This window comes from Salmo trutta, chromosome 5, assembly GCF_901001165.1.
Source record: "Salmo trutta chromosome 5, fSalTru1.1, whole genome shotgun sequence".
Taxonomy (NCBI): domain Eukaryota; kingdom Metazoa; phylum Chordata; class Actinopteri; order Salmoniformes; family Salmonidae; genus Salmo; species Salmo trutta.
The window spans coordinates 55,391,535-55,412,953 of NC_042961.1; the positions used below are offsets into that span (position 1 = coordinate 55,391,535).

A 21,419-nucleotide genomic window follows, 5' to 3' on the forward strand; every position below is an offset into this window, starting at 1 on the left:
TGTGTCTGTGTAGCTCATTGTGGCCCAAAGACTTAAGGATGGGTTAACTAAGAATTAAGGATATTTTCCTTTAGTTTAGATTTGACTTTCTGGTCCTGTTAGTTTCCCCTCATACCACCTGTCAATTGTTCTTACTTAACTGGTTATTGGCAGAGATGATAGCCAGACAAGATTCTCCTTCCTCCGGTCATGTGTTTATTTGTTAGTACTTTCAGTTCAGTATTTTATGATGTGAAGCACTTTGTTACTTGATTTCAAAGTGCTATATAAAAATGTAGTTATTCTCATACAAAATAACAGAAGACCGGTCGTGCTAGACCAACTCAGAAGTGAACACTGTAGCACAGAGAATGGTTAACCAATCTGTTATTAATAGGTAGCATTGAAAGTGACACGTAAATGAATGAAAGAGACAAAATAACCACTATTTCTGAATTTTATTACAAAAACATCAGGATTTTTAATTAACAATTCAGTCTACCTATCCAGGATTAACAGAAAGATGGAGGAAAGCGGTGGGGAAATGAGAGACATTGTGAGGTTCTTGAGCGTCAGTCAGTCTGTACAAACCCCCATTAAAAAAAAGGAATTGGAAAACGGAATATTGATATCTGCTCGGCCCCCCCCCAACATATCAATCGCTCTCAACAAATAAACTATGTCCAAGAAGGATAGAACGGTAGAAAGGAGGAATGGAAGATTATTTGTTTTCACTAAATCTTATAAAAATGCTTAGCAGAAGATACTGTATCATCACTGCTTACTATATTGGTTTAGAAACAACTTAACAGAAAAACAAAAGTTTGCAATTAAAACTTTTTCAACGCCCGCACACACACACACACCTGGCCCTTGGAAACAGGGGAGTGAGTTGCCAAAGGAATGGAGGGGAGGAATGAACCGTCTATCGTCAGGTACGATATGCCCATTTAAATCACGACACTCACGGCCTAATACAAACGCATGGGGGTGCTAATACCTCTATATACACACATCGTATAGTGTGTGTGTGTGTGTGTGTGTGTTTGCGTATGAGAGAAAGACGAAGGGAAGTGACAGAGCGAAGATGAATTAGAGGAGAGGGGGAATTGAATCAATGTTTTTGGCAGTGTGTGCGTTGTAGGTGACAGTCTGGTGGTGGTGTCATTCAGTGACGCCGTTTCTTCTTGGCGCTGGGAGGCGGGGCTGAAGAGCGACCCTTCCGCTTAGCTGACGAGGTCTCCTCCGCGTCCTCATAGTGAGACTCTTTGTCGGCTAGGAGAGGAGGCGCGAGACAGACACTCAATACCAAAACATTTGAAACTGATTTCACATTACACGAAGAGTGTCAATATCAAAACACACGGGGACAAAACTGTCACAGGTCAGTGAAGAAGTTCCAATTCACATCAGATAACAAAGTTGTATTCTTTTCCAGTGTACCTCTTGCTTCAGGGATGGTAAGCTAGGTTTTTCCCTCCTTGGGGAGAATGTAGAGTAGACTCACCTTTCCTGGCCTCCTCTTCCAACTCATCCCAGTCTTTACCGCTCTCCTCTTCACTGCCCAGCGACGCACTGTAGTCTGAAATACACACACTACTAAGTCTCTGTATATTTTTATTTGTGTGTGTGTGTGTGTGTGTGTGTGTGTGTCTCAACATGACTCGTTACCATTACCGGAGTCCTCGCTCTCTGAGTCATAATCTTCATCACTGTCTTCCACCTCTGCCTCACTCTCGTCTGCCGAGGGGTTAAATGTCTCGTCTTCCCCCGACTCAGAGTCATCCTCTGCTCCTTCCCCCTGAGACAGATTGAGAGAAAAATACCGTAAATTCCGGACAATAAGCCGCAACTTTTTTCTCAAGCTTTGAACCTCGCGGCTTAAACAATGACGCGGCTAATATATGGACTTTTCCCGCTTTCAATTTTTTTCTCTCCAAAAAAACACATTCTGTGACGTGCTCAGTTTTTTGGCGGCATGAAGCTTTCATTAGACCAATGAAATTGCCGAACAGGTTAAGGTCAAACAAGTTTTTAGTTTACTGTTTAGATTAAATCGAGCGCTCTCAAACTTCCCATCATTCTGATTACGTAGTCATTTTGTCACCCTCATCATGGCAAAGACACTGAGAAATGCATATGATGCAGCTTTCAAGTTGAAGGCGATTGATCTGGCTGTTGGAAAAGGAAATAGAGCTGCTGCACGGGAGCTTGGTCTTAATGAGTCGATGATAAGACGTTGGAAACAGCAGCGTGAGGAATTGACTCAGTGCAAAAAGACAACTAAAGCTTGCTGCTAATTTTTTATTTTTGTTACAAGCCGTGTTTTGTTAAAGCCTGTGTAAAGTTCATTTGTTTCCATGTACCGGTAGGCACCTGCGGCTTATAGACATGTGCGGCTTATTTATGTTCAAAATATTATTATTTTTACAATTCAGTGGGTGCGGCTTATATTCAGGTGCGCTTAATAGTCCGGAAATTACGGTACATTTGTCCAACATATTCATTTTAACACTGTTTTCTATCTTGCAATAATAGCACACACACACACACACACACACAGCCCTCACCTCGCTCTCCGGGTCTAAGAAAGACCAGCCCCCCTGTTCAAAGAAGCCCTCTGGATCGTCCACTATAGTCTTCATGATCTTAGTCCAGTTCAGAGACTGGACCCCCTCTGTGTACTTGATATCACAGGAACTGGAGAGTAAGAGAGGTGGGGTGGAGAGAGAGAGGGGGACAGAGTAGAGCGAGACAGGTTTTTAAAATAGTTATTTCTTTTGAGGAGCAACACTTGGTAAAACTCTACTAAAATAAACAATTAAAAATCGAATTCCTTTCCTCCAAAAACAAATGAGCCACATGGATCCAGTCGACTTCAGGCCCTCCTTGATGGGGTCGAGTGAGTTGACAGACCGGCTAATAAGTTGATTGGTTAATGTATTTATTAGTTCATTGATGTACTTCAGCCCCTACTTGAGGTCCAGCGAGTGGACTGACTAATTGGTTGATTGGTTAATCCGCGTTTTCCGTAAATTCATGTAGTAGCTAGCCAAACAGAAAAAAGTAGCCAGCCAGGGGGTATGTCCCCCTGAATTTTTGGGGGGCAGAACAAGGTCCATTTGTGGTGGCCTCTGGTACATTCTAATGCCTTGATTCCATCCGAAATGCACAGCTAAATTATTAAATAGTTTAACAACTTTACCTCCCAGATTGGTAATACAAGTTGTGGCATTAAGTAGAAAGAGTACAATTAAAATGACTGAAAATGTATGCATTCAGTGTGTTACTTGTTTTGGATATCGTCTAGGCCAAGACCTACATGATCAGAATTATTTTTTAAGTAAGAGAACCTTTAACATTAAACCTGTTCTCTTGAAATTAAAAGTAATATTTAGTTTTACTGCAAAATATGAATTGCCACAATGCTTGTTCTTTAACCTGTTTGGGATAGGGGGCGGTATTTTCACATCCGGATGAAAAGCGTGCCCAAAGTAAACTGCCTGCTACTCAGGCCCAGAAGCTAGGATATGCATATAATTGGTAGATTTGGATAGAAAACACAAAAGTTTCTAAAACTGTTAAAATTGTCTGAGTATAACATAACTTATTTGGCAGGCGAAACCCCGAGGACAAACCAGCCAGGGAATTCTTTTTTGTTGAGTTCACTGTTTTCAATTGGTTTTCTATGGGAATCTAGATTTCTGAGGCATCTGGTTGCAGTTCCTAGGGCTTCCACTAGATGTCAACAGTCTTTAGAAATTGGTTGATGTTTTTCTTTTTAGTATGGAAGAAGTATGGCTGTTCAGACAGTGTCGAGTCTAGTGTACTGTTGTGTTTGGGGCGCGCGCGACCTGGCGCTCGCTCCACTTTCATTTTATCCGCTATTGAACATGGTTTATTCCTACTTAAATTGTATCGATTATTTACGTTTTAAAATACCTAAAGTTGGATTAGGAAAGTTGTTTGACAAGTTTGGACCAAGATTACAGGTAACTTATTAGATAATGTGTAGTCATGTTGGGCGAGTTGGAACCGGTGTTTTTCTGAATCAAACGCGCCAAATAAATGGACATTTGGGGATATAACGACGGAATTAATCAAACAAAAGGTCCATTTGTGATGTTTAGGGGACATATTGGAGTGCCAACAGAAGAAGATCTTAATTTCTGAGTTTTGTGTCGCGCCTGGCGGGTTGAAATATGATTGTCATGTGTTTGTTTGATGGGGTGCTGTCCTCAGATAATAGCATGGTTTGCTTTCGCCGCTAATTGTTTTTGAAATCTGACACGGTGGCTGGATTAACAAGAAGTTAAACTTTATTTTGGTGTATTGCACTTGTGATTTTATGAAAGTTAAATATTTCTAATAATTTATTTTGAATTTCGCGCTCTGCCATTTCACCGGATGTTGTCGAAACGTTCCGCTAGCGGAACCCCTAGCCGTAAAAGGTCAAATGATGCATGTTATTGGATCTGCTGCTGTCGACACCTAGGGTAAGGAAACCAATGTCATTTTGTAATTTGGGTGAACTACCACTTTAAGAGTTTGGCCTGTCAATCACTGTGGGTGGAATTTTCAGATGAGGGGTCAGGATGTTTGTGAGTCAGAGTTGGTAGGGTTTCAGACCTGTCAATCAATCACTGTGGGTGGGACTGAGGAAAGGCGGTAGATTAGTAATCTAGTCAGATCAATTAACCTAGACTAGTTTATGTACTTACTTGAGCCACTCCTTAATGGGGTCCAGTGAGTTGACGGGCACGGCGTTGATCATGGTGACCTTCTTGCTGTAGTCCTTGTAGACGATGACCACGTCAAAGTTCTTCAGGTGGAACTGAACACGCTCAAAATGCACCAGCTCCACCTCATCCAGAGTCACCACGAACGGAGGCTGGGGAAGGAGAGAGGGAGGGTGGAATGAAAATATAGTAGACTGCTGAGAGCATGTCCCTTTTAACATACTGAGGATTTTATTAATAGATCTGTAGTAAAATATCTGCCTCAAGGCCTAGCTTGGTTTAAAACACATGGGAGTAAGCAAGCAGTGCTGCTGGCTATATTAGTGAAGGTGTAGTACTAACACTAACAACAGCACTAGTACTAACACTAACACTAGCGGCAGGAGCGGCAACAGTACTAGTAGGCACTCACCCACTCAGTGGTGTTACACAGGGAACTGGAGGTGGGCTGCAGCAGACAGGTACTCCTGTAGGGTGCGCCCTGGAACCTGAACACACAGTAATGTCCTCTAACATTAACTTCAACAGTTTCATACAGTTCATTACTTGAACAACCAACTCCGTGCTTAAAGGAAAGAGTCACCCATCATATGATGCAAAACTCAGCCGTCGCTCAGATACACATTGAAACATGAAATGTCCTCGGGAATCAATAGAACAACGCTCAAAGAGGCACAAAAAGTATACAAAATTCAAAGTGGGCGAATGTTTCCTTTAAATACTCACACGCTTTCTCAAAATGCCCTAACCCTTACCCTGTCCATATCCCTCTGCATCCCTCCCATCACTCTTCCCCCCCCTCATACCCAAGGTCTCGGAAGGGCACTTCGAACTCCAGCTGCTCCTTGGTGAGAGTCTCCACCTTCTCGATGAAGTTCTTGAAGGCAGACTTGAGCTTGTGTCTCATCTCCCTCTCCATCTGCTCGGCGTACAGGTCGTCGCGGTCGTGCATGTGCTGGTGCTTGCCCAGGTCTGTGGTGATCTCGCCCACCTAAGAGGAGATAAGGTAGGATGAGACAATATAATAAGGTAATATAAAACATAGGATAACTTTATTTAAATTCATATTTACCTCTGTGTAGAACTGCACGTCTGTGTGACGCTTCTTACCAAACATGATGGCGTTCTGATGTAGGACGAGAGGGGTGGGATTAGTCAAAATGGACGCACTAACACACATCTAAACTAACTCAAGACCACTCCAAGTGCCACAGGGGAAAGCATAGACCCATATACCCACAGCTTGATTACCAACGCATAGAAAGTCAGACATCTTGTACTTAGCCTAAGTTTACACACACACACACACACACCTTGAGGTGGAAGTGCAGTACGATGATCATTTCTCCGTCACAGGGCTGGAAGAGGGAGTGTTTAATGTTGTTGTAGAGAATGTCCACTTTGTCCCCACGGACGGACGTGAAACGGAAACCTGGACAGACAAACATGTTGATTACCAGGTTCGTTGAGGCTGGAGCGACACACTTAATCCTACTAGACCTCACTTTGCTGATAAGTACATTTTAGAGAAAAATATGCTTACTACGACTGATATGTAGTCGTCTCACCGAGCCATCTTAAGATAAATGCACTAACTGTAAGTCACTCTGCATAAGAGAGTCAGCTAAATGACAAATGCTGATTGAGAACACACAGTATTCTTAGTCTTTACAGCAAAGCTGTGATCTGGGAAGAACCTCAACCATTTCTCTCTTTCCCCTCCGTTCGTTCCTCCACTCCCAATTCCTTGTTAATGGGACCCTTTCCGCACCGTTGGTATGGGCCTCCAGCGACCCCTGCATCCTCTTCTGGGCGATGTTGGGTCTGATGTAGAGGTCTTTGAGTTTGGGGTTGGAGCGGTTCAGGTTGATGACCAGCGAGTCCTGCTTGACGATGCCCTCCTTCTCCTTCTCCTCAGCCTCCCGGGTCTTATAGCGCTTCTGCACCTCCTTGATGATGCGGAAGGCGTTCTGGAGGTTAGTGGACGGGACTGTTGGGTCGCCAGGCGCCTTGAGGTTCGACGCCCGGTACGTACTGAGGGTGGGGGGGTATGAGCAACGTCAGACAGCAGCAGGTGGATAAAGATGGATACCACACACACACGGACTATCAGTCCATCTGCTTGATATTTGACAACAGTGAAACACGCAGAACATGGGCACTCAGTCACACATTTCCTCTCACATTTCTTTGACAAAGGTGGCATCAGGGTTGGGGAAGATGTTGCCCTCGTTGCGTCCCAGAGAGCTGCCGGGAACATAGAAGTTTATCCTCAGGTACGTCCAGTCTCCTTCCACCGACGAACTGATGTTCTACACAGACAGAGAGGGACACAGAAATGTACATTTTTTTCCTGATAGGTATAGTCTCAAATTCGGTCAAATTGTGATGAGTGTCTCTGTGTGTGTGTGAGAGAGGTACCTTGATGGTAGCGATATGGAAAGGGGTGGCGATACCGAAGACAGGCATGACAACCGTCTCATATTTCTTATCGATGAAAATCTTCATGTCTCGAACATCTTTCTCTCGAGGCATCTGAGATCCGTTCTTGTAGGAGACATTGGACTTTCTGGACCTAGAAGAGAGAGAAGGAAATACTGCATTTAATTAATTGGTGACGTCACACATTTTTGGAAAGACCATCAACATAGGGAGTGAGTGAAATCCTGAATTATTTAATCATGTAAATGTATCTGTTCTAGTTGTTTTCTACAAAAGATCATTTAGACAAACATAATACTATAAATATAACTGTCTCTCGTTCTTCCACCTCTCCCCAATCATGTAGATTCTACCACCTCTCCTCCTCTTTCCATTCAACTCCTTTAACTATTACCAGCCTCCTCTCATTCTGGTCTCCCATCTCCCTCCAATTATTATAACATCATCCCTTCTCTTCTCTTCCTCTCGTTCACTCACTTCTGGACCTGTAACTCTCTCCTCTAACCCCTAACCCTCCTCTTCTCCCCTCGTTCACTCACTTCTGGACCTGTTGCTCTCCTTTCTGTTCTGTCAGACGTCTCTTGGCCTCCTCGTTCACCTGATTGGCCAGCTCCTTCTGGTGAGCCCGCCTCTTCTCCTCCGCAGTCATCTCGTTCTGACCAAACAAATAACAGTTTCTCACATTCTGACCAATCAAAAAGACAGCGTTTAATCTCATACACAGAAACTGAGATGGTGTAAGTATAGTGAATCTCTCTCAAGCACATAGACACGGACACAGACACACACCCTAGTCCTGTCCTGGAGTAAAGCTTGTCCACGCGCTCCCTTCCCCAGTAGTTCCTCTGCATCATCAGCATCTTCCTCATCATCCTCCTCCTCATCGTTCTGTCAAGAAGAAACAAATCTTATTTTTTGGGGGAGGGGCTAAACTGGGTAGTTTGGGTCCTAGATGCTGATTGGCTTAAACAGCATTTCAGCCGTGTGTATATCAGACAATATACCACAGGCCTTGTTGCATAAATATAAACAGTTAGAGGACATAGAACCCTAAATAAACATTTAAATATTTGAAATAGATATGCATCTTTCAGGGTTCGTGAGGGACAGAGTGAATCAAGAAACAGAGAGATGGTGGCCATCTTTCGTACCTTTAGGAAGATTCCGACGTTCTTTATCTTCTTCTTGACCGGAGTGAGAACTGTCGCTGGATCATCCTTCAAGATATACATTTCAAGTGTTTCTTTACTGCCATCAATGAGTGAACATCACAACCCAAATGTGATTGATAGAGAACTATATGTTTGACAGTCACTATGTTAAAAAAAAAAAGTTTGAAATATATCCCCCTTGGTTGATCTGTATATTCTATGAACAGGGCACATTTCTTCCCCTCTCCCTCATCCTTCCCCTCTCCTACCTCGTTGATCTGTACAGAGTCTCCTATGAACAGGGCGTATTTCTTCTGCTCCTCCTTCTTCCCCTCCTTATTCACCAGGTCAGCGAAACCCAGGCTGATGCTCAGTACCATGCCTGTAAAACACACACACACACACACACACAACACACAGGCAACACAGTTAAGAAAGTGTCCGCTCTACACACCATTTAAAATGGTCTCTGTATGAGACACAAAATACCATGTCTACAAAGCATCCTACTTATCTTCAGTAAGACACTACAGTGACTTGAGTGCTCACCTTTCTTCAGTTTGTACTGGTTCTTACTGTTCAGGACCAGGGAACCCTCTCTGAACTCTATTCCCATGGCAAACCTACAGCAGGGAGAGGGGACGCACAAAATCAACACATGATACATACTCTATTCTCAATAGGCTTGGGCAGTATACCGTAATACTGGGGGTATTTACCAGCCAGATTGGCAGGTGGTCACACAGAGCATTTGGGAGCAGTTTGTTTCTTCCCTCAATACAAAACCCATGTTAAAAAGAAATATTTACAAAAAAATGTGTCAGCTCTGGAAGAGAAAATATCAAACCTAGTGGTGAAAGCAGGTACTGTGTTCTGTGATTAATCTTCACTATAATTTCTTTCAGAATAAAATGTGGCTGGTAAAATAAGGGCATTCACCAGCTACTGCGGCTGGTGGACCAAAAGTACATTTCCCACCCGGTTTGAAAATAGCCATGGGATGGTATTTTCCAATACCGTTGAATCTATTTCTTTGAAGTTTTTTTAAATACATTTGTATATCTTTAAGTAAATACCTGCAGTCAAATGTAAACAAATTGTTGCACAAAACTAGAGACAAGTAAGGTTTTTGTGCGTATGGAACATTTCTGGGATCGTTAATTTCAGCTCATGAAAAACGAGACCAACACTATATCCTGCGTTTATATTTTTGTTTAGGTGTAGATATCTTATAACTATTAACTCTCCAAAATGTGCTAAATGCTCTACAGTTGTGCATTTGCTTTGCCAATTTATTAACTAGTTAGTTAGTTAGTTATCTAGCTAAGTGGTTAGCTTCTTCCAAAATCAAGCTTGAGTTGGTAAAAGCAGAGAATCCCTTCCTGCTGTCTAATATTTGTTTTGTGTGTGCAGCAAACTTTGAGTAGCATTTTTGAGTTACTCGTATAAGTGTATTAGCTGGGATGTCTGTCCTGCAAATACTTTAGATGAGTCGCAGACTGTATATACAAGCTCCCAGTAATTTATTGGATAAACCACCAACGTGTCCGCATCACTGTGCCTTCTTTTTATTTGTATTATTTAACTAGGCAAGTCAGTTATAACAAATTCTTATTTACAATGACGGCCTATCCCGGACGACGCTGGGCCAATTGTGCGCAACCTTATGGGACTCCCAATTACGGCCGGATGTGATGCAGCCTGGATTCGAACCAGGTACTGCAGTGACGCCGCTTGCACAGAGATTCAGGGTGATCTTGAAGCCGACCACACAGCCGACCACACAGCCTACAGCCTACCACACAGCCGACCACACAGCCTACAGCCTACCACACAGCCGACCACACAGCCTACAGCCTACCACACAGCCGACCACACAGCCTACAGCCTACCACACAGCCGACCACACAGCCTACAGCCTACCACACAGCCGACCACACAGCCTACAGCCTACCACACAGCCGACCACACAGCCTACAGCCGACCACACAGCCTACAGCCGACCACACAGCCGACCACACAGCCTACAGCCTACCACACAGCCTACAGCCTACCACACAGCCTACAGCCTACCACACAGCCTACAGCCTACCACACAGCCTACCACACAGCCTACCACACAGCCTACCACACAGCCTACCACACAGATAACAGCCGAGCCTACAGCCGACCACACAGCCTACAGCCGACCACACAGCCTACAGCCGACCACACAGCCTACAGCCGACCACACAGCCTACAGCCGACCACACAGCCTACAGCCGACCACACAGCCTACAGCCGACCACACAGCCTACAGCCGACCACACAGCCTACAGCCGACCACACAGCCTACAGCCGACCACACAGCCTACAGCCGACCACACAGCCTACAGCCGACCACACAGCCTACAGCCGACCACACAGCTTACAGCTGACCTGCCGTTAGTCAGCATATCTACCAACATTTTTGGGGTGTGCGCCAGCTCATGCTTTTTATTAGACTGCAAATACTCTAGGTCAGAGACTGTATAAAATGTACGCAATGCGCTCGTTAGCATTAAGTTATCATTCTCTATGGGATTTTACATGTACTTGTTAGCATAGCCAACCTTCGGATTGAAGAGGATCAGTGGGGTTTGACAATAGTGTCCTGTGTGTTCATTGCCGGTATTACAGAATATCCCGGAATGGCACAAGGTCGGTACGAAAGTATGACAACCTGGATTACCGCCTAATAATCAATACATGAGGCCATGTGTGTGAGAAGGTAAGTGTGTGTCCTACCCTAAGTTCTTGGTGAATTTGGCTGCCAGGTCAGGCTTCTCCTTCTTGACGTAGTCCAACACAGCATTGTACACGTCGCAGATCTTCACACCTACAGAGAACAAGGTAAGAGAAAAAGAAAAAAAAGTCAGGTTACATAATTCATGTGTACTCTACCCTGTAAACACAAACACCCCGAATCTCCCTTCCAACCCTCACCGTGTTTCAGCTCTTTCAGTAGTTCCTCTTCCACCTGCAGTAGGAAGCTGTAGTTGTCCTGCATCTCCTGTGGTGGGTCCACCATCAGGGTCCGGACCAGGTTGGAGCAGTACGATTTGTAGCGGATCCCCATGGCACACGTGATGGCCCCAAAGTGCATGTGGTTCTTATCGCTGAAGAGTTATAACGGCGTTAAAAGGTGTTATAACGTCTTATAAATGAGTCTGCTGTGACAGGTACTGTATGTGTGATACAGAAGGAAATTGGTCTTTATCATCAAAATGGGTCACATTTTGGATTAACCGGTTAATCGCTTTTATTGTTTTGCATGTAGGTTGAGCACTGAAACTAGGTTAAACAAAATATACATCACAGTGGGGACAGTCGATGAAGACGTCGCCATGGAAGTGTTAACTCAAAATGACACAACGACTAGGCTCCAGTTTAACAACGTTTTCTTCACCGTACTACCACAGTACATCGTCGCCATTACACTCAGGACAGGTCCATCAACTGAGACTTCTGCGAAGGCGCACTAATAACAGAGTGATAGCACCGTAATAACAGAAATATAGGGATACTTAAAACATGAACTAAACTCTCCCACTTTTCTTTAGACGAATGAAACAAAATAATTAAATGTCCCCAGTATTATTTAAAGTTCCCCAAAGTTTTTATTTGTATTACTCAAGTTGCCACTTTCCATTAGTTTGGACCGGATGCTCCCTTTTAGTCTGACAGTCAGCAAGCTGTTCCTTTGTGGCCGACCTGGAAAACAGCTTCCAGGTGAGGAGTCACAGTTGTAGCAAAGGTCTGTGAGCCCCCCCCCCCCCCCCCCCCCCCGGACGAAGTCATCAACAAGACAGGCAAGTACTCCAGTCACATTGTAGTCTTGATCAAGCCAATAGAAGACTACAGGATCCACTTGACATGTTTCCACCTGCACTCAGCATTGTTGCCTAAACTTTATTGTACCAATTATTTTTCCTCCAATTACTGATCTCATATAGTTTAGCTGAGTCAAATGACACGTCCTTTGTTTCAAGTACATCATTTTAAATGCCATTGTGTTTTTCTCAATTTTCTATTGGAATAAATCTGAGATTATCTACAAGTGACAAGTCAGCTGACCCTGTTGTACCAGAAAGTGTAGCTGGTTCAGAGTACTGCAAGTTCTACCAGTTCTGGTGTTTTCCTTTGGATTTTCCTGCTCGTCCAATGACTGTTGCTGTATGTGGAATACTACTTTCTCTGTCCATGTATTTAACAGTTTGTCCAGTTTTAGATTGGAACAACCATGTTGTCTTAACACGTGTTATTGAACGTTTTCCTAATTTGAACACAACAGTGTTACCTGTCATGGTTGAAGGTCTCTGCTCCATTTCCTGTGTCAGTTTCAGTGTCCATATCATTGGATCCGACATCTGGTTGGTTTGTGTCTGTTAACGTGTCCTTTCTGTCATTTTCAGTAGGAGGCTGATTCTCAGCAACAGCCCTTCCAACTTGGTCATTTACTTTCCTCAATCTTGAGTGATGCACCCTGACAATGGTGCCTCCGTGTCTCACAAATACCACCACACCATCTTGGCCAATGACTACTCCCGGTCCTTTCCACTCTTGACAGTCATCTCATTTGTAGTACACTTCGTTTCCAGTCTCGTGTTTCTCATCTGCGGGACGAAGCTGTTTACGTAGAGCCCTGCGAATTCTCTCTGAACACTGCTTCAGTGAAAGCTTTTCTCGCTGCATGTAGTGCTGAAAAGTGCTGTCCCACTCATGCACTCACACTGGCCCTTTCTAGTGCTGGTGGCTTGTCAACCAGTACAGAGGGAAGATTAGGGTTCTGACCCAACACTAGTTGCTATGGGCCGTAGCCATGAACATTGTGCATTGAGTTTTTTGCCATCAAAGACCAATCTAGGGCTGTTTTCCCAGTCACATCCATTGTCTTGCTTCACTTTCAGCATAATCTCTGAGTGTTTGATTGTGTCTCTCCAGAGGTCCATTGCTCCATGGACTGTATGCAGCAGTTGTCTTTACTTCCATGTTGAAGTTCTTTGCCACTTCTATTATTTCATTATTATTGAATTCTCCTCCATTGTCACTAACATTTCTGGGTCGGGCCATGCACACTTACCCAGGAATGAATGAAGGTGCTTGACCATTTCACAGGGTTTCTATGTATTCACAATGCTTCCAGCGCTGAAGCGTGTGAAGTGGGTGATTATGTGACGGTACCACACTTGGTCCAGGCTCATGTAGCTCTACAGCCACTGTTTCATTGTACTTGGAAGCCAGTAGCAAACCAACAGCTGGTCTGGGCTTAGGTTTGATGTATTTCTGACATGTCTCACAACTGTTAACTATCTGTTGTAGAATGGAAATACTCTCATCATCATTATTCCCTGAACTGCTGAGTAACTTCTGAAGTCTGTCAACTGTAGCATGTCCAAACTGTTTGTGAAGTTAACAATACTTTGTTTCTGTGTCCGTCAGAATCTCATTTTTACATGGACTCTGATGTCTGTCTAAAATGTTTACACAATAGCGGGCCGATGTAGTAAGTTCAAGGGTCACTGGTTGTTTAAACATCACTGCCATGTCATTTTTTGTCTGGTACAGAACCCGCCTTCTTGAGGGAAGCTTTGCTTAATAGTAAGGGGATATCCGTAGGGACCACCTCCGTTTCAATGTGACTCTTAGTCTGACCAATGTTTACTGGTACCTTAACTCTTGGTAGAATGGACGATTCTCCCATCTTCAAATTTTAAAGCTCTGTTGTATGGTGTGTCAATCATATTTTGTACTTCGTTCATATTTAGTTCGCCGACATCGCTATCAAGCCATTTTTCACCACAAACTGTGCGTGTACATGCAGTATCAATCACAGCTGAACCTAATGATTCAACTATAAAGATCTCAGAAACAGATTAGTTTGAAAACATTGTAGTGTTACACTGCTCTCTCTCTGTGTTTACATTTTCCTCTGTTAGTTTAACTTTCTCATTTTTATGAGGACACAGTCTTAAACCTAATGGTAAGTGCTTTGATAAATAGCATATTTTAATCTCCTTTCATAGCTGTCCAGTGGATTTGTGCCAGGCAATGGCGCCCTCGTCTGGTTGTCTTGAGAACGTGACTTGTTGGCGCCTTTTCTCTGCAGCTCAGTGTAATATTCCGCGTCACTCACTTGCATTCAATCCGTCTTTTCATCAAAAATCTTTTTTAGTGCCGACTTCAATAACGCAAAAGTCAGCACAGTAAAAGCAGTCAAAGCCAACTGTTTCTCCCTACCATCCAGACAGGCAGTAGTATTTAGCAACTTGAAAGCTGACGCTGCATCCAGGAGAACCATGTTGTACTTGCGCATCCTATTGTACCTCTGTTCCAAATCAATTATGTAGTCCATCATCGCAACCCGAAATGTCTCTACACTGTCAAAGTTTGAATATGCCTCGTAGGCACGGTTTCTCCATTGGGGTATCGCTCGCTTTTCCCTCTAACAGTGCAGTTATTAGCCATCATCCGCTACCAATGTTAACTCAAAACGACAACGACTAGGCTCCAGTTGAACAACGTTTACTTCCCCGCACATCGTCGCCATTACACTCAGGTCAGGTCCATCAACTGAGACTCCGGTGCAGGCGCACTAATAACAGAGTGATAGCACCATAATAGCAGAAATATAGGGATACTTAAAACATAACAGGAAGCAGCTGTTTACCTGACGACGCTGAACTTGAGGCTGTAGTTGCCCCCGCTCTGAATAATGGGGGGGTAACACATCTCGACCGTGGAGGGGTCTGCTCCCCCCAGGTACTTCTTCTCCTCGATTGCCTTCTCCACAGACTCAGCCAGCTTACTGTGGCGCACCTTCTGTTAGGGAACAGAGGAGAGAACACATTCAGGAAACAATGCTTTGTTTCTGTCATCTTGGGGACAAAATGAGATGATTCAAAACTATTTGGACATACAGTCTTGATGTTAAATTGGTAGCGGGTCAGTCTGTCCCAATTTGACTGCACCTGTCTGAGTCACAACAGTGGCTTTCCAGGATGGCTATATCATATGAATGTGGTTGCTGGGATGTTGCACCCGTCTACAGGCGTTGTACGAGTGGATAATGAACTGACTACAAAGCCTACCTCGTCTGCGTCCACGATCTCCATGACCCGCTCCTTGAAGAACTTGGAGTAGACGTCGCTGGTGACGGCGGCAGCCTTCCTCATCAGAGCCAGTTCCCCGTCCTCCTTCACGGCAATGGTGTAGGCTACCACCGCACTGATGTCCACCTGGGGGGAGGTGAGAGAGAGGGAGAGATGGAGGCAGGGAGAGCCCATAAGGATTGTGACCTGATGCAGACCAATAACTAGCTACATGGGAGTCTCTTTTTAATGCAACACTGCCTCCCGCCACAGACAGACACCAGCTACCCACCATTCTGCAAATTGACACCACATGGAAACAATAATATTTTACTATCAACCCAGCTCACCCTTCCCTCCTTCAGTCCCTGTTTTCCCACATTCCTCCTTCCGCTCACCTTTTCCAGGCCCTCGGCAGTGATCATGTCGTTCCAGCTCTTCATGTACTCGCCGGGGAACTTGTCCTTGCTGAACACACCCACAGTCTTGCCCTCCCTACTGGCCCTGATCGCCTCCACCATCTTCTCAAAGTTAACCTTGTTGCTCTCGTTCTGAGGGAAGGAGGGGAGAGGGGTGTTAAAGTGTTATCCTTCAGCTCAAACACATTGACATGAGTGCATGCACTCACACACACTTTCAAACACACGAACGGTCACACCAACTTCTTGTGCCACACACATTAAAGAACTGTACTGAAATGGGAGAATACGCATTGAAAGCGAATCAGGGATAGAACATCCCGAGTCTACCAATCAACGCTTACCTTTTCCCTGACGAGCAGTGTGATTGGTGGAACCCCGTTGGCGTTCTCATTGCCCTTGGTGACAGCCACCTGTTTAAGGAACTCCACCTTCTTTTTGCTGGCCAGGAAGATGATCTTAGACTCACAGAACACCATGATGGTGTCTGTCAGCTCATAACCAAACAGCCATGTCTGGAGAGGAAAGATGAGAGGGTATATGAATTACTCCATGCAATATGCTTATGCTGAAGTGTAAACTACCGAGGTTTCTTCAGTACAGAAGCCATAACACACACAGTGAATTCTGACCACCTTCCCCCCTTTTCCACTTTTTTACGTTACAACCTTATTCAAAAATGGACAATTTTTTTTTAACCCTCAATCAACACAAAGCAAAAACGGTAAAAAGCTGAAATACCTTATTTACGTAAATATTCAGACCCTTTGCTATGACTCGAAATTGAACTCAGGTGCATCCTATTTCTATTGATCATCCTTGAGATGTTTCTACAACTTGGATTGGATGTTATTTGGAAAGGCACACACCTATCTATATAAAAAGGTCCCACAGTTGACAGTGCATGTCAGAGCAAAAACAAAGTCATGAGGTTGAAGGAATTGTCTGTAGAGCCCCGACACAGGATTGTGTCGAAGCACAGATCCAGGGAAAGGTCCCAAAAATTGCCTGCAGCATTGAAGGTCCCCAAGAACATGCTGGCCTCCATTCTTAAATGGAAGAAGTTTGGAACCACCAAGACTTCCTAGAGCTGGCCGCCCCAGCCAGACTGCACAATCGGGGGAGAAGGGCCTTGGTCAGGGAGGTGACCAAGAACCCGATGGTCACTCTGACAGAACTCCAGAGTTCCTCTGTGGCGATGGGAGAACCTTCCAGGAGGACAACCATCTCTGCAGCACTCCACCAAATCAGGCCTTTATGGTGGTGGCCAGACGGAAGACACTCCTCAGTAAAAGGCACATGACAGCCCGCTTGGAGTTTCCCCAAAAGGCACCTAAAGGACTCTCAGACCATGAGAAACAAGATTCACTGGTCTTATGAAACCAAGATTGAACTCTTTGGCCTGAATGCCAAGCCTCATGTCTGGTGGAAACCTGGCACCATCCCTTTGGTTAGGCATGGTGGTGGCAGCATCATGCTGTGGGGATGTTTTTCAGCGGCAGGGACTGGGAGACTAGTCAGGATCAAGGGAAAGATGAACAGAGAAAAGTACAAAGAGATCCTTGATGAAGTCCTGAGCGCTCTGGAGCAGGTTCTCAGACAGGGGCAAAGGTTCACCTTCCAACAGGACAACAACCCTATGCACACAGCCAAGACAACACAGGAATGGCTTCGGGACAAGTCTCTGAATGTCCTTGAGTGGCCCAGCCAGAGTTCGGACTTGAACCCGATCGAACATCTCCAGAGAGACCGTAAAATAGCTGTGCAGCAATGCTCCCCATCCAACCTGATAGAGCTTGAAGATCTGCAGAGCAGAATAGGAGAAACTCCCCAAAAACAGGTGTGCCAAGCTTGTAGCATCACACCCAAGAAGACTTGAGGCTGTAATCGCTGCCAAAGGTACCCCAACTGAGTAAAGGGTCTGAATATTTATGCAAATGTGTTCAGTTTTTACATTTACAAAAATTTCTACACCTGTTTTTGCTGTCATTATGGGGTAGTGTGTAGATTGAGGGGGGATTTAAAAAAAAAAAAAATCAATTTTAGAATAAGGCTAATGTAACAAAATGTGGAAAAAGTCAAGGAGTCTGAACTTTCCGAATGCACTGTACTTATAAATGTGCACACAGTTTCCCTAATGAGCTCAGTCAGGAATAACTCCTGATAGGGTTAAGTCCATGAGTTTTACCTGCAGGGCAGTGGATTTGGCATACACTATCTCTTCATCCACCCCAACGGAGACCACCATGGCATCCACTTTGCCAAACTCATCTTCTCCTTTCTAACAGAGAAAAATAGATACTTGTTAATTAACATAGAAATGTTTCACATTGTTCAAACTAAGTCAACCAGTGAGCAAAAAGGTACACTTAGCCACAGTTGTGGTCGACACGTTGCTTGTTCTTTTTGAGTGCAGGTGATAAGTATGAATAAATGGAAAATTAGCTAACCAGTTAAAAACAAGTTAGCTAAAGTTGATAACTATATCTATTGCTATATCTCAATGAAGATTGAGAGAAAGTTGCTAGTTAACTACTGGTTGGCATTCAAAGGCAGAGGTTGAGATCAATCGTTGTGCCCTCAAGAAAAAAAGCGCATGCAACAAATCACTGCCTGCTCGGCGCGAGGTAAAGATAGTTAGCTACAGTAGCATGCTAGCTTGAAAACGTCAAACTTTGATGTTAGTTATGAGGACAAGAGGCAACTAGCTAGCAATTTCTGTCAAAACATTCCATGGTACTTTCTGACAACGTATTTTGGTGCCAATTTTAGATGTGCAACTTCAGAATGAATTCATATTTTGCTGGACTGGCAACGAGCTAAAGTGGTCGTTCCAAAAAGTGCCAGATATGGCTAGCTAGTTAACAGCCTGACTTGGTGGATAATATACAATGCATAATAAGTGTCCATGTTGTAACTATCATTTTTAGGATGTGTACTGTCTCCTTGTATTCAATCTACAAGTGTTTCATAATTACATGTAAGTCTATATAATCAGATTGATCATTGCTGTTTGCGCTTCTGTAGCTACAAAACCAACCACGGCACTCACTCATGCCGAAAACAAAGTAAAAAAAACGCACTTTAAAAACGTGCCTTCATCCAGAACATGCTTTTACTAGTTTTATATACACATTTTTATATGCTAATTACCTTCCAATTGCCATATAATCGCTTGATTCTGCGGTAGTACGCTTCCTTGTCCAAGTTTACCGCCATAGCGAGTATTTTACACCTTCAAACTCCAGCTCCTGGCTTCTCCGAGCAGCACAGGCCGGATGAGTGTGGTTGCTGTTTTCTCGCACTTTCCACGCCTTGAAACCTATATCAAAAGAGTTGTTTCTTTCCTTCTCGATATATGCACGGTGGTTACGTTCAGTTCTCCTCAAGATGTGCCTCTATGGTTGATATATTATCTTTTTTTTTTTATATATATTTTTTAGATATATATATATACATTAAAATACACCCGTTTTGATAAAAATGCATAATTTTCCTTCTGATTAATAATTACGTAACATCTAGCTGTTTTGTTGCCCACACTGGTGCCAAGCATAAACGACTCGAAATAATGAATACCCTTCCCCCTTCTGTTTCCCCCCTCCCTCCCCGTTCGTACAGTTTGTCGGGCACTTTACATGTTTGATAGGTCAATTACCACACTCGCCCCTATAATGACAACCACATTATTTTGATAAAATAGCGCCACGTGTTTATATAATGCTGGTGGACTAATTTATATGCCACACGTAGTTTGCTTATGTTTTTCTCTTGACCCATGACTTGATTTCTATCTTTATTGAACGTACATGTTCATTTTAATATCAGTGTATAAAATCGTTTGATGGGGGTTTCTATTGTGGGTATTTCATGCATATTGTTACCAAAGACAGTACTCTTGTGTTGTTACACATAGTGTATAATTTATTTGTTTTACATTGCTCTACAGCGCCTCCCAAGGTACATCTGAAAACCCGCCTCCGTCGGATCGTGGCTGTGACCATGCGCTTTTTTTCCCGCCACTGCATATTTTCCCGCCACCTCCAGAATTCGAAATTGCTGTCACGTCACGCTGGAAACAAACGAAGAGAAACCTCTTCTCCTTGCCGCTGAAATGGGATGTGCAAGGATGGCTCTTGCAAAAAGTGATTTATCATGGTGATAAAATCATAATCTAGATTAGTTAATTGAATTTTCTGCAACTTTTTTTCTTATTTTTACCTTTTAGGGATATAAACCAAAACACACACAAATCTTACCTAATGATACATAAAGCATTATTTTTCCATAAAACATTTATGATCATTAGTTAAAATTATTTACAAAAAAATAAGCTTTTCATTAATTTCCATTGTGTTTTTTTATATACATTAACATATTGTAATTTTTGTTCCACATGCATAATGTAGATGACAACAAGTAAGTGATAATTCACAACCCATAATTTCCCTTTCACTAATGCAATGCCAAGTAAATCTATGGATGCATGTGGTAAAACCATATCAATATAATTACTATTGAATAGAATTTATATTAAATGAGAATTCCCTTTATAGTTACACTAGTGAATGGGGATGTCCTTTCTCGTAATTACATTTCTACGGTTAAAATACTAATTTCTTTATTTGCAGTCTTCATAAAGCATCTGAGTAGAAGTGCTGATCTAGGATTAGTTTAGCCTTTTAGATCCAAATTAACACGATCACATATGATGGGGGGCCTGATCCTAAATCAGCATTCCTACTCCGAGACACTAAAACATTTAAAAATATATATTTTCCCTTTCCTCTCCAGAAACACACCATATATACACACAAAAGTATGTGGACACCACTTTACAATTATTGGGTTTGGCTATTTCAACCACACCCATTGCTGACAGCCATGCAATCTCCATAGATAAACATTGGCAGTAGAATGGCCTTACTGAAGAGCTCAGTGACTTTCAGCGTGGCACCGTCATAGGATGCCACCTTTCCAACAAGTCAGTTCGTAAAATTTCTGCCCTGCTAGAGCTGACCAGGTCAACTGTAAGTGCTATTATCATGGAGTGAAAACGTATAGGAGCAACAACGGCTCAGCCGCGAAGTTGTAAGCCACACAAGCTCACAGAAGGGGACCGCAGAGGGCTGAAGCATGTAACGTGTAAAAATCGTATGTCCCCAGTTGCAACACTCACTACCAAGTCCCAAACAGCCGCTGGAAGCAACGTCAGCACAATTACTGTTTGTCATGAGCTTCATGAAATGGGTTTCCAAGGCCGAGCAGCCGCACACAAGCCTAAGATCACCATGCGCAATGCCAAGCGTTGGCTGGTGTGGTGTAAAGCTCGCCACCATTGGACTCTGGAGCAGTGGAAACGCGTTTTCTGGAGTGATGACTCACGCTTCACCATCTGGCAGTCCGACGGACTAATCTGGGTTTGGCAGATGCCAGGAGAACGCTACCTGCCCCAATGCATAGTGCCAACTGTAAAGTTTGGTGGAGGAGGAATAATGGTCTGGGGCTGTTTTTCATGATTCAGGCTAGGCCCCTTAGTTCCAGTGAAGGGAAATCTTAACACTACAACATACAATGACA

General features: G+C 43.6%; 1 protein-coding gene across 2 annotated transcripts; it reads right to left on the minus strand.

The window, feature by feature from the left end:
* Positions 1–418: 418 nt before the first annotated feature.
* Positions 419–19,445, minus strand: LOC115194572 (FACT complex subunit SPT16-like). 2 transcript variants are annotated; one of them, XM_029754378.1, is made up of 25 exons: positions 18,993–19,445; positions 18,028–18,120; positions 16,184–16,354; positions 15,819–15,971; positions 15,421–15,567; positions 15,000–15,151; positions 11,276–11,448; positions 11,078–11,168; positions 8,861–8,934; positions 8,581–8,693; positions 8,312–8,377; positions 7,950–8,048; positions 7,700–7,815; positions 7,140–7,293; positions 6,903–7,030; positions 6,490–6,752; positions 6,032–6,150; positions 5,791–5,844; positions 5,525–5,709; positions 5,131–5,206; positions 4,701–4,870; positions 2,550–2,679; positions 1,657–1,780; positions 1,487–1,561; positions 419–1,254 (listed from the first exon to the last, which is right to left on the minus strand). In XM_029754378.1, exons 1-25 carry the CDS (start codon positions 19,056–19,058, stop codon positions 1,148–1,150), a joined length of 3,099 nt encoding a protein of 1,032 aa, XP_029610238.1. In that variant the 5' UTR covers positions 19,059–19,445; the 3' UTR covers positions 419–1,147. The 2 variants fall into 2 exon arrangements, with proteins under 2 accessions (XP_029610238.1, XP_029610237.1); XM_029754377.1 differs by having other exon boundaries at positions 1,651–1,780.
* Between the last annotated feature and the right edge of the window lie 1,974 nt (positions 19,446–21,419).

Bases quoted from the DNA above. Each gene is read 5' to 3' on its own strand.
- LOC115194572 (XM_029754377.1), bottom strand. From the start codon at position 19,058: ATGGCGGTAAACTTGGACAAGGAAGCGTACTACCGCAGAATCAAGCGA. The intron at 8,378-8,580 runs GTAGGAGAGGGG...TATATCTTGAAG, and splicing joins ACTCTGTACAGATCAACGAG to GATGATCCAGCGACAGTTCT. The intron at 6,151-6,489 runs GTGCGGAAAGGG...TTGTCTGTCCAG, and splicing joins GCTGGAGGCCCATACCAACG to GTTTCCGTTTCACGTCCGTC.